Source organism: Coturnix japonica, chromosome 5 (genome assembly GCF_054131305.1).
Source record: "Coturnix japonica strain WE chromosome 5, WE-NBRP24, whole genome shotgun sequence".
Taxonomy (NCBI): Eukaryota; Metazoa; Chordata; class Aves; order Galliformes; family Phasianidae; genus Coturnix; species Coturnix japonica.
Window position 1 is genome coordinate 50,237,667 of NC_140667.1, and position 12,188 is coordinate 50,249,854.

Sequence of the window (12,188 nt, forward strand, 5' to 3'; positions counted from 1 at the left end):
AGGGCACGTGCACCACTGTGAGGCAATGAGCCCCAAGCTCTTCTAATAGAAGGGTTGCTGACTTTTTAACTCCTCAGATTAACATTAATAAACATAATTCCAAAGAAGGCCCAACATCAGTTTCCTCTTGAAAAACATCCTTAGCCTAAAGATTGAGATGCAGACTTTTCTCTGGAGGAGTCCCTAAGAAAGTCCCATTTTTGACAAAGGTGACTCCAATCTCTCATAAGAATGAGCTCAGCTTGGGACGAGCTGCCAAAGGGCTGAGACGAATACAGGAACCCTGCCTGTCTTGAACTCTGCAGAGAAATAAAAGTTTGTAACGCAGGCAACATCCCAACTTACCATTTCCTCCCATTAACTGCAATGCACTCATGCAGTGATCATCTTCTTCTTCTGCTTCTTCCTCTTCCACCTCTTCATCAAGGTTATAAGCTACTGGGCCACTCTCCACTAGCACAGTCGCTGGCTTTTCTAAGTTAGAGGCTTCTGCTTGTGCATTTGGAAAGGTCACCTGCAAAACAGAAGACAGGGGCAGTAGGACAGTCCATTTTATTCAATATTCCTATGTAACACTTAGCAAGAGGAGAGCTGGAAGCCCACATCAAGTGCTGGAGGTGTAGCCATTCCAGAGAACATGCAAGTTAGAATCTTAGAATGGCTTGGGGATCATCAAGCTCCAACCACCAACCTCCATACCTAATACCAGACCAGGCTGCCAGGGTCCCATCCAACCTGGCCTTGAACACCTCCAGGATGGGGCATCCACAACCTCCCCGGGCAGCTGTTCAAACACCTCAGCACTCTCTTGGTTAAAGAACTTTCCCCTGACAGGCAGGTACAGAGAAATTTGGGCCTGTGGGCTCCTCAACAGAGCCCTGCAGGAAAGCTCACAACCTTTTCCTCATTGTGCTTGACTCTCATCAAGCCTATTACACAGTAACAATGTTATTGGCACTTTAATGATGGCAAAAATGTACCTTTCAAATCAGAAAAAAAAAGGAAGACGATTAGCTTTGACAGCTCTGGTTGGATTTATTTGGAGGCACAATGAGCTGTGGAACAAATGGCACTCTTTATACAGCACTTAATGCTATGGTAGAGCACTAAGTTGATATTACACATCAGCATCTGTACAATTTCCTATGAAATACATCAGAATAACAACCTCCAAGCTCTAATTTGGGAACTGGTCACTGATGGACCCATTCCAGCATCTGCACCTAGTCAGATTGTCCAAGGTTAGGCAGGACACTGGGAGAGAGAGTAACAGCAGCACAAAGCAAGCAGACAGCTGTGAATGTGGAGGTGCAAATAATGCTGTCTCCACTTCAGGAATGGGATAGGCACCAAATCCATCTCCTGCTGTGATGTGCCCTGCCCCTGTACAACTTCCCTCACCCCTACCACAAGAAAAACCCTGCAGTGCTCCAGGCTTTAAATCACATCGCACAACCATGTACTGCTGTGTCCCCTCCAGTTCTGCTGGCAATGAGGTCTGCCGCAGCATCATAATTATTTATCTGTTAACGTATTAACTTGTGACACAGAAACTCCCAGAGTCTTTCTAATCCCAAACACTTTAAAGGTGCACCATAATAGAAAGTCCCAGTATCAGAAAGCTGATGGTATAATTATTCAAACATCAAAGCTGCACCTAAACGTGTCACATGCCATGCCAGTCAACCAAGAATCTGCCTGAGACATTCAGCCATCAATGGGTTTGCTTCAATAACTCATTAATAGGCCAGAAGGCACCCATTAATTTTAGCAGAAAATATTTAGGTATTTGGATCACTCAGAGACAAGTTTTCATTATTTCTAATGCTCAAATTAATCATACAATTTAAAGGAACTTCCCTCTAGTTTATTTTGCATTCCCTACCCTTGTTTTTGCCTCTAGACTGATGAAACTGAGCCCATCTACACTTCAGGTATAAGGCAGGAACAGACCCAAATGTTTGACACGAATCATAATGTGTATCAATTTTTGTGCTTAAAGTCTCCATCTGCTCTGAAAAAGTGAGAGAATATAGAAGAGCGACAATTGAGTCATTATTATTTAAAATTGCACCACGCTAATTAAAATGTGACCTTCTTCTAATTATCATGTCCACTTCCAGATTGCTGTATTTCTAAAAATGTGCAGGGTTTTCTAATGAGCAGAACATAAGAAGTGAAAAATGTATTTCCCTGGGCAGGATATCAAACTGTTTCTGAAAATCAGTGGGTTTTAGGCATCTTAAAAATAAAGCAGTCAAACAACACCTTAAAATAGAACTTCCTGGACTTCACTTCCAGACAACCTGGACTTCAGCTTGGTGTGCAACTTCACATACATACAGGCATTGTGAAAGCACATCAGGCTATCAGAGTTGGCCAGCACCCTTTCAAAAGGGCATCAGCATCACACATACATGGGGAAAAAAGAATGACAAATTCCGTTGGTGTATTAGGCACAGAATTGTCAGACACACAGTTCTTTTATCATCAGCAAAACGCATGTGTTTACTTGGTACAGTGTAAATATAACAGCAAAGGAAAGCTGTTACTGCTGTGAGTGATAACAGCCATGACCCTTTCAGCAGAACATTCACATGCACAAAGCCACCCTGGGAGGGTTTTTGATGGCGACCTCTTACTAGCTCTAACTTTTCAATGGAAATATAATTATTTCCAAAGCATATAAAACAAGCAACAAAAAAAGAGTAAGCAAAATTATACTGGGTGAGCTGTCTCTTCATGCTTCTTCACTGATCTCCTTTAGGCAGACCCCAGAACCTCAACTCTCCCCTTGTGTCACCACCAGCTCCACAGAAGCAGCACTTACTATCATCCGCCCTCTCTGTGGGCATGGTCCAAGTGATGAAGCAGGCACAAGCTCTGCCTCTCCTACAACTCATTCAATATAAACCCTTTTAGATGCTTGCAGGGAATTCTCTTTTTTCCTATTGAACTAGGGGTTATGAGGCTAAAGTTACTGATGGGTAAGTAAGGGCAAACCATGGTTAGAAGACAGACAACTTTATCATTGCACTGCTTGCAGTAAGCAGCTCCTGCTCTGGCCACTGAGTTATGAGTCTCATTTCTTTTGCCCGTATTCACTACATAGCCTGAGCAAGGCTGAGAAAAGCTTATGGGAATTTCCAGACTAACTGAAGAGGTTCAGAGGAGGCTCAGGTTGGATATTAGGAAAAACTGCTTCTCAAGAAGAGTGGGGATGCAGTAGCACAGGCTGCATAGGGAGTGGTGGGGTCACCATCCCTGGAGGTGTTCAAGAACCATGGACGAGTGGCACTGAGGGATGTGGGCAGTGGGCATGGGCTGGCATTGGACTGGGTCATCTTAGTGTTCTTTTCCAACCTTAATGACTCTACGAAGAGCTGGGCTTTACGTACCTCCTCAGTGGCTGCCTTTTTAGCCAGCTGTGTAGAAATCAAGGGTCTTAATCTGCAAAAAAGGAAAGAAATGGTGAACATCAGAAAAGTTACACCATATACAAAAGAGCTTGATGCACAGCATGCAAAAAATGAAAGCACTCTGCTAGTGTTCTGCTGCGTACTTACTTTTTTAAAGACACAAAGCAAAGCAAACAGCAGACAGTTACATCCCATATAGTAATTAATTAGTACACACATTCCCATCTAAGCATTTGCCCCAGTTCAGGATCATGGAGAAAAATGTCAACAAAGCACAACAGCAACACCTCATCTCAGCTCATCCTGAAGGTCCATGAAAGGGATGTTTCGATTGTGTATTACAGAAACAAAAAGACTGAAGGAAGCAATGAGGAAGAGGAGAAGCAAGCAGCCCTCACAGCAATGCCTCGACCCTCTGCTGCCATCTCAGTGTGCAGCAGCAGCACTTCCAAGCACAGCAGAAGCTGCACCTGCAGGCTGCCTGTCAGGAAGGAACGTGGGTGGGCACAGAGCAGCAGGTCACACTTTGGGGAAAAACAATGGATTTTTTGGAACAATGCAGACATGGCAAAACTGAGCCACCTTCTGAATTACCCAGCACTGCTCTGCAACCACTTCCCTTTATTTGATGACATACGCAAGATACCAGTAAGACTATACACAGAAATCCTGTAATTATCAGATTGAATGTTAAGCTCCAGCTGCAGAAATCATCATCAAAAACAAGGGGACCCTGCGTACCTGGAATAAGAAATGATAGAAACTGAACACAAGCATTTTTTTTTTAACTGCATCAAAGAAGACCTGCATATCTGAGGAGAGAAGATGGATCAGTATTACACTACAGCCAAACAGTAAGTATCATTCTCTTCAGAAAAGCATTTCACAGCCTGTTGTCTCCTTACTGCCATGAAGGCTGTTCTCAATCCATCACTTACTGTTTCTTGCTGGTCCCTCCTCCTCATCTAGATACATCCAGCCATGAAAAGCATGACTTGTTTTCTACTGAGACACGGCTCCAACAGCTCCTCAAGTACGTCTTTTAACTAAGTCTACACAAACAACTTAATGAATACCAATTTATGTTTCCAGAGATGTAGGCTTTTATGATATCTTTCCTCTCCCTTTTCTATTAGTCATTCCTTCCTGTTAACACACTGATACCAGTTGTTTTCCTACTTATTTATTTATTTCAAACAATCAGGAAGGAGGAAACATAACCCCAGAGAAAGGGGCAGGGCGGACTTCAGATCGTTATCTATGATGAAGAAGACAATATTAAAATAGAAGGCATTGGCTGAGCTCCAGAAACGGTCATCTCTGGAATGCTTTGCAAGACCTGAAGGGCATTTCAGCAACCGAAGGAGTCCAAGGTGACTCCTTGCAGCAGATACAGATGAAAAGACAGCACAGGAGCGCTTCGGGAGCTGCATCGTTGCATGAACGCATTCTTCTGCGACAGACACCTCTTGTCATGTCTCATGATGATCAAAACCTTCAAGAAAGAGATACTCTCGACCCACATAAATTATCTATTACTTACAATTCCTGGCGGACTTCAGGGCTTAGAGAAAATCCATGTGAAAGCACAGGAGAACTTCACCCCAAGTGCCTGACCGTCTCCTCTCATCACCTAGCCTGAATTGTACAGTTTTCCCCAAACTTGAGGCTCGCTGTCAATCTGTGCTTCCCAAAAGTCACCCTGTTCAAACACTTACAAAAACACAAACGCAGCGGTGCCAAAAGGTTAAGCGGCTGAGGGATGCTAATTATCATCCAGGTTGTATTTCACTGACATAACTGAGGAAAAGCCCAACGGGGGTAAGCAATGAAGGACCTTTATTTTAAACCACTAGAAGTGATTATTGTAATTAACATTGCACCAAAGATAGCAACTATTGCTTCATGATACCGAAAGGCTTCAGACCTCCCCGGAGCACCCTGAAATCTTTCCTCCCCCCAATTAAAATCAAGCTGTTGAGTAAGACTCACGAGGTAATCAGAAACTGCTGACACTTCTTTTAGAGCAAATTATGCGTGTGCTCACACAGTGAAGAAAACCATCACAAGCTATAGGAAGCAGAAAGTAAACATTCCAGTTTCACTTTAATTAAAATGGTCCCCTAATGAAAATAAGATTCACGCTTATGAAAAACCTACTTGCAAACTAAAGCTACATCCAAAAGCCCTTCCATGCCATTTTTCAGCAGCAGTGACTCTTGCTCCTGTTCTGAAATTAAAGCTGCATTTCTGCTCCATGTCAATTGCTCACAAAGGTACTTCGTCACTTCATCACGAGAAACACAGAGCTGTCATCCAGTTTAGGTAATGCAGTTTCTCCCTCAGCACAACATTTAATGCACCATAAAGCCCAGAGCTGGGCTGAGCCCTCTGCATCGTGCTACTGCAAGCTACAGCAAGAACTGAGAAAAGCTTAACACCATCCCAAAGAGAGAAAAACGTCTTTTCCCTCTAAAATAATGCTTTTCAATATGATTTATAAAAGAAAAAAAGTTGATTTCTCTCCCTTTGGTCTCACATCCATGGGAAAGCCTACTATTACTGCATCCAGGAAGGCTTTATAGGGGTGCCTGGGTTTGGTTAGTTCCTTAAATGCCCTGATGCCCTGACCTCCTTAAACCAGAGCAGCTGCAGCACTCCGGCCATATGGAGCCATCAATTACTGGCTGCCATGGCTACCCATAGGGCTCCTTCTGCTGCCTGGCTGCATTACAGAGCATGAAGGAGAGGGGTGCTGCGTGTCCTCGTGGAAAAGCACGACTGCTTCTGAGGTTGAGACAGGTCTGAGCATTACGGATCCAACAAGCAGCTTGAAAAAACAAGGAAGTGAAGAATCTCACTCTATTTTCAATCTATAACATGCTTTCAAGGGATGCAGAAAAACCAAGTCCAAGACCAAGACCCCCAAGTGAGCATCCCATCCTGCATTAAGGTACGATCCCAAATACACTAAAGCAACAGCCTCTGTTTCAAATGTAATGCTGTGACTGGAAAGCAGTGGTGCTCCTGGTCTTCCCAAGCCTTCCAGGAGTTGCTTGTTAGCAACAACAACCTCTAGTTTGGAGCCCTTCTATTATGAACTCTACAATCAAATACAGTCAGCGCGCTGTATTACAGTTCAGTGGGAGGGAGCAACAAACCAACAGCCTTCTCAACAGCAATACGATCCAGCAAAAGGAGGGGCAAAAAGAAAAGACTTCACACAGCCCTAAGTGTTATATCCACATTTCAAACTGCTTCAGAAATTATACAGCTCCACCAATGCTTGTGTCAGCCAACACACGTAGTGCTGGAAGCAGATAATGTTGACATGTTCCTGACAAAACCAGCAGCGCAGTGCATGTCATCAGAGGCTGCTCCCCGCCGAATCTGCTCCGCTCTCGGCTGAGATGTGCACGATAACATCGAGGTTTGTCCTCCAGCTTAACGATTTAAAAGGAGATGCGGTATAATAGCTTCTGACAGGGCTGAAGATCACACAGACTGAACTTTCAAAGCGAACAAATTCTCTGGAAAACAAGCTGGCTGTGACAAACAACTGTTTTTATTTTTGCTTATTATTTAATAACAAAAGATTACACGGCACAGTACATAAAATAGGAGGAGTACTATGAGGCAATAAAAGCACGTAACTCGCATCAGGCTGTTTGCCCACTGAAAAGGTTTATGATTCCATAACAACCTCCTCAGCAAAACCCTGAAAGTAATTTGGAAACTCACCCAAAGCCGTGTTTCTTACTGAATTTTAATTTAGTCCATCCAAGTAGGGAACATCTTACTGCTGCTTACCACACATACTAATTTTATACACAGACAAACCCAGAATACACGATTGGGAGTGAAGCCTGGAGCCACCAGCCTGCAGTACCATTATGCAGGTCTTCCAAGGCAAATGCGTATAAAACCTATATAACTCCACTGCAAGTATTTCACGTCTGCCATTTCAGTGATAGAAAAAGCCATTTAGAAACAGTCCAGTGGGAGTTGGGTCAGGTTCTTCATGCTGGTTGAGACACCCCTCCCACCTGAGGCCAGATGGTTTTGCCTCAGGAAGTCAGTTTAGCAGACATCTGTGTGAGAAGGAAATTAATATAAATGTTTATCCCGGCTAAAAGTGCCCTTTAATTAGGTACTGTCAATGTTATCCTTACCGGAAAGCTGGGAATTACCTCTCAGTGAGGCTTTAATGATCTTGTTGGAAAGAAAACAGCTTCAGGAGATGATGACCCATGGTTCTGCCATTTCAGCACAAGAGAGGAGTGACCTCCCTGGACAAGGGACCAAGACTGGAAAAATGACAACAATCCCAGAGTACTTCAGGGTTTGCATATACAGCTGCAGACCTACTGCTAGCTGTGAGCTGGGTGCTCATAAGAGCCATTCCCTTGCCCTGGGATGGAAGTTAAGGCCATGGGTGGCCAAGGCCATGGGTGGTTATGACACTGACCAATGGCCATCTCATGCCTGGAGAACAGGGACTGCAGTGTGAGGGTTCACTGTGGCACATCTAAAAGAGCCCATAGAAAACATCAGCTCTATAGAATGACAAAACATCACTGATGTTCACACCTCGAAACCACGTGCACTTGAGTTCTCTGGCCCAGCCCAGTTCATCATCCATGTGAAGGCATCAAGGAGTTTCTCTGAATCACTCTCCCAGCTATAGGGCCACAGAGACCTTAACTAATGACAAAGAGATGCCAACCAAAGCGTATCTCCACATGGCACTGACCTCAGCTCATGCACAACAAGCTGCTTTGGAGCTGTAGTACCGAGACTGAAGGAGTAGCAGGCAGGATCTGAACCTGGAGGATCTGAATCCTCCTCTCCATGCATGAAATATCATAGAGCCATTTCAAGTGGAAAAGCACAAAGCTAAAGTGACAACAAAAAATAGAGTGAAATGAGAAACTGTTCCCGCTTTTGATTCCCACTCAGTCCACTTTAATGCCGGATCAGAGGAGTTATGCTTTCATCAGTGCAGCATCAGATGGTGCAGCACAAAGAACACCTTCAGCACTAATGAGGTTGGCCTCTTCTAGCAAATACCCAGGCTGAAGTATTTAGGCTCTATGAACCTGCTGGTTAAAAAAAAAATAAGAGCCTCTATCAGTCAGTAGAGGAAATAACTATCAGCAAAGCAATAAGCACCTACATCAACAGACATTCAGAAGTGTGAGTGAAAAGCCAGAAGTTTGCTAATGTACAATGAACCGAACACTCATTTCACGCCTCCCTGAGAAGGGCAGAGGTTGCCAACATCTGCAGTGAGCAACATTCTCCGTAGCTGCAGCACTCATTCCTCAATGAGATGCCGTAAAATGGCAACTTGCCATTCTTTCCACTAAAACAAAAGGTTTTCAACAACAAAAATGGAAAAAATGAAATCTAAGGCCACCTTATTGGGACCAAATGAAATTATACTACAGCAGCAGATCCAAAACAATCTCTGCACATATCTGATTCTAAAGGAAATTGCTGCAGACCATGGGAAATTACAATTGCTCCAGGACAAGAAGGGCTGACTGATCTAATATTTCTGGCTGACACACCTTCTTCCTGGCCTTGTCAATAAGGATAGTGATGAGCTCATCTCTCCACAGGTCAGGAAAACATTAGCTGAAAATACGCTATTCCTATCAACATGCAATTTTTTTTCAGATAAAATGATGGCAGAGAAACAGATTTGTACCTTGCTGAGAAAAGCTATTTAAAATAAGGAAGCTATGAAGCATTTTAATGAAGGTAAATGAGTAATCATGATGGTCTCAGTTAAGCAAGCTTAATGACTATGTCATTTCTAAAACACAGGTGTGAGACATCTCATGTGGTGATGATCCAGATATGTCCAACTACCTTGTAGCACGGCCTTACATACGGTAGCAGAGCAGAATGCATTTATTATGGCAGAAATCCAACAATTAGCAGTTAAGTCAAACATGAATCATTTTAAAATCATACCTGGATCTACAGTAAACTGGAATGAAATTCAGGAAGTCAAACAAAAACATTCCCATCTCAACAGAAGTCTTATACTATCAAAAAATCCTCAGCCATTGCACTGCTGCTTTTGTTTCTGATACAAATGTGTTTTGCTAGACTTGAGAAAGGAGGATTACAAACATTTGCTTTTGGACTGGTGTTCTGATCAACCTCAGTCTCATGAAAACAGTTACTGAGGCAAAAGACGAAAAGAAAAACATCTCAGTAACCTGTGGCCTCTGAGAATAACCCATCGAGATGGTTATACCCAAAGGTGATGGCAGATCTTCCCTGGTTACATCACAAGGACGAAAATAACACCAGGCTAAATACCAACTCGCCTCTTCCACCACCTCTGATACTGTGCACTATTGTGCAGATTAAGTTGCTCTCAACAGCAAAACCAACATTTCAGAATTCAGGAATACACAGATTTGCACAAATAATTTATCATGGAATAAAGATGGATGACATTTTTTTTTCCCTTGTATCTGGTCTATTCTACATTAAGGAGCAATTTCACTGCCAGCCATCTGGAAATCAATGTATTCCAAGCTTTATTTTATGATTACCAACATTCCCTCTCGTAACTCATTTCTAATTATAAGCAATAAATCATTCCCTCTTGCTTGTAATTTGTAACAGCCAATTAAGGCAAACCTCTTATTTAAATAGCAAATCTAGCTTTAAAACATCACATACTTGGAGGTACGCATGGAACACATCTAATCAAGCAGACAAATGGTAGTCGACAATCTAACATGGCTGTGGAAGTCACTGAGGAGAGACACAGGAAAGCACAGCACGGCCTTCTCGCATGACCTAGGTACATCAGGACCTTCCAAAACTGAAGGCATGGGTCTTATCTGCCTGATCTACTGCAGAGGAAATTGACATGTTGCAAAACATGAGCCAACACGTTCCTCCAGGAGGTCTGGTGTCAAGACTTCCCTTCAACGTATTAGGAAACTAATAAGGCTGTAACAGGAGAAGAAGCCGTAGGTTGGTCCAGTGAAAGGTTCTGGATGTTTTTTTAGTTCCAATTTAACAAAGGTGAAAAGTACACGGCACTAAAATTAAGACTAAAAAACCCAATTAAAGAAGCTTTTCCTGTGAGTGTATTTCATTGAGACGTGGCCTGTCTTCCAAGCCCAAAGACACCAAGGTGTGCTCCTACATGCTCACCCTCTCAGGTTTCTCTGTTGTTAAGATTTAGTAAGTTTTAGCCCATAGTGTTGCACTTGGCACAAGAAAGGCACAAACTTGAAGGACCTGTCTCCATCCCTCACAGCCAGGAGAGGATCAGGCAAGAACAAAGCAATGAAAGTCTGCAAAGGAAAGGAAGGCATCAGCAAATAAATCCAGATCATCCCTCTGGGGAGAAGTCTTTAATGGTGATTTCCTGTGATAACTCTTACCAACGGGAAAATATGAAAGAAATGTAGTGGAAGATTTCAGACAAGACAAAACAAGGTGGGTCTGGCAGCACTGCCAAGGACACTGAGAAATGTTTACATGTATTTGTTTCTTCAGTGTAGGTCTAAAAAACAGGCATGTGAGAGCAAACACAAAAGACAGGCTTCCTATAAACAGCTCTGCTGGGATTTGTCCGTTAGAGAAAAAAAACAACAACTGTTGTCAGGAAAGTATTTGATATGATTTTGGATGCAGAATTTATTACATGAGAAACTGATCTTAGGAACGTGGAAATGGTTTCCACTGAGATTTTATTTGGTCATCACACAGCTCAAGTCTGTTCCAGCTTTGCATCGTGTCATCTGTTAAACGTTTACAGTAGGAATCAAGGGAACTGAATTTGGATAAAATCCATCTCAACTGACCTAAATCTGATCTGACCTGAATAATCAAACTAATACAGAATTCAAATACGGCCAGACAAAAGCAAATAGAGGTAATTCATTAGCTGCAGTTCTTTCAGGCATTTCCTGCCCTTTCCCACACATGAGGGGAATGCACCCACTCTACTTTTCTTCCTAGAAAGCAATGATGGTAAAGTGAGCATCTTGTACCAAAGATGTCAAAGGCCAAGAGCAGAAGCCCCATAAGCTCCACTGGATTCACTTTCCCCTTCAGACACTGAAGGATATGATTCCACAGCACTATCACAACAGACAGGCTCTGTACTTACACTGCCAGCTTCACTTTATTCCTAAGAGTCTGAGCTGAAGGCATGCAGGTGCAGCACCATTCAAACACTCAGCACATCGCTATAGACGGATCAGCATGTATGTAGATCCTGTTCTGAGTGTTTAACAAAACTTTTCTCTCTTCTTTTCTCAAGAGATGTAAGTATCATTTACTCATCCTAGCTGGCTTACATCTGGCTTACTCTCTTGGTAAGTGAGAACGAAGCACTTGGAAGAAATCTCAAAAATCACTGGTTTGATGTTGGTGAAACTTGGACAGCATTTCTGGCAAAACCTTTGGATCAGGATGCAACATAAAAGTGTGAAGGGAGGGAGAAGCAGACACCAAAGCTTATAACATTTGGGTTTGAAAATAAGGCCTCATTCCAATTGTGCCTGTGGATGTATATCTTCCCCATTCAATGTTTTAAAAGCTTTATATAAACTATACTTCTAAGCAAGCTTGTAATTAGCAAAGGGCAGGCTTGGTTCTAATTATAACCTGCACAGATGCACATTATGGAAATACTTAGCTAATAACCATAGCAATGCTCTGCTGATGGCTGAAGTCAGGCTGGCATGTGATTGCCTTGTTACCACTTGCGTACTTTCTGTCTTG

At 42.8% G+C, this 12,188-nt stretch overlaps 1 protein-coding gene across 5 annotated transcripts in view; it reads right to left on the bottom strand.

Moving 5' to 3' along the window:
• BRF1 (BRF1 general transcription factor IIIB subunit) overlaps window positions 1–12,188 on the bottom strand; it is a 155,119-nt gene that overhangs the window by 5,858 nt on the left and 137,073 nt on the right. For 3 of the 5 annotated variants that reach the window (XR_014946165.1, XM_015865581.3, XM_085547802.1), the window contains 2 exons: window positions 3,399–3,450; window positions 346–514 (listed from right to left, as the gene is read on the bottom strand). Coding sequence is in view for 4 of the 5 variants with exons in the window: in XM_015865581.3 (XP_015721067.1) it covers window positions 346–514; window positions 3,399–3,450 (221 nt within the window). In the remaining variant the exon portion in view is untranslated. Of the gene's footprint in view, window positions 1–345; window positions 515–3,398; window positions 3,451–5,903; window positions 7,511–12,188 lie in introns of those variants that run through there. The other 2 variants (XM_085547800.1, XM_085547799.1) reach the window with 2 other exon arrangements.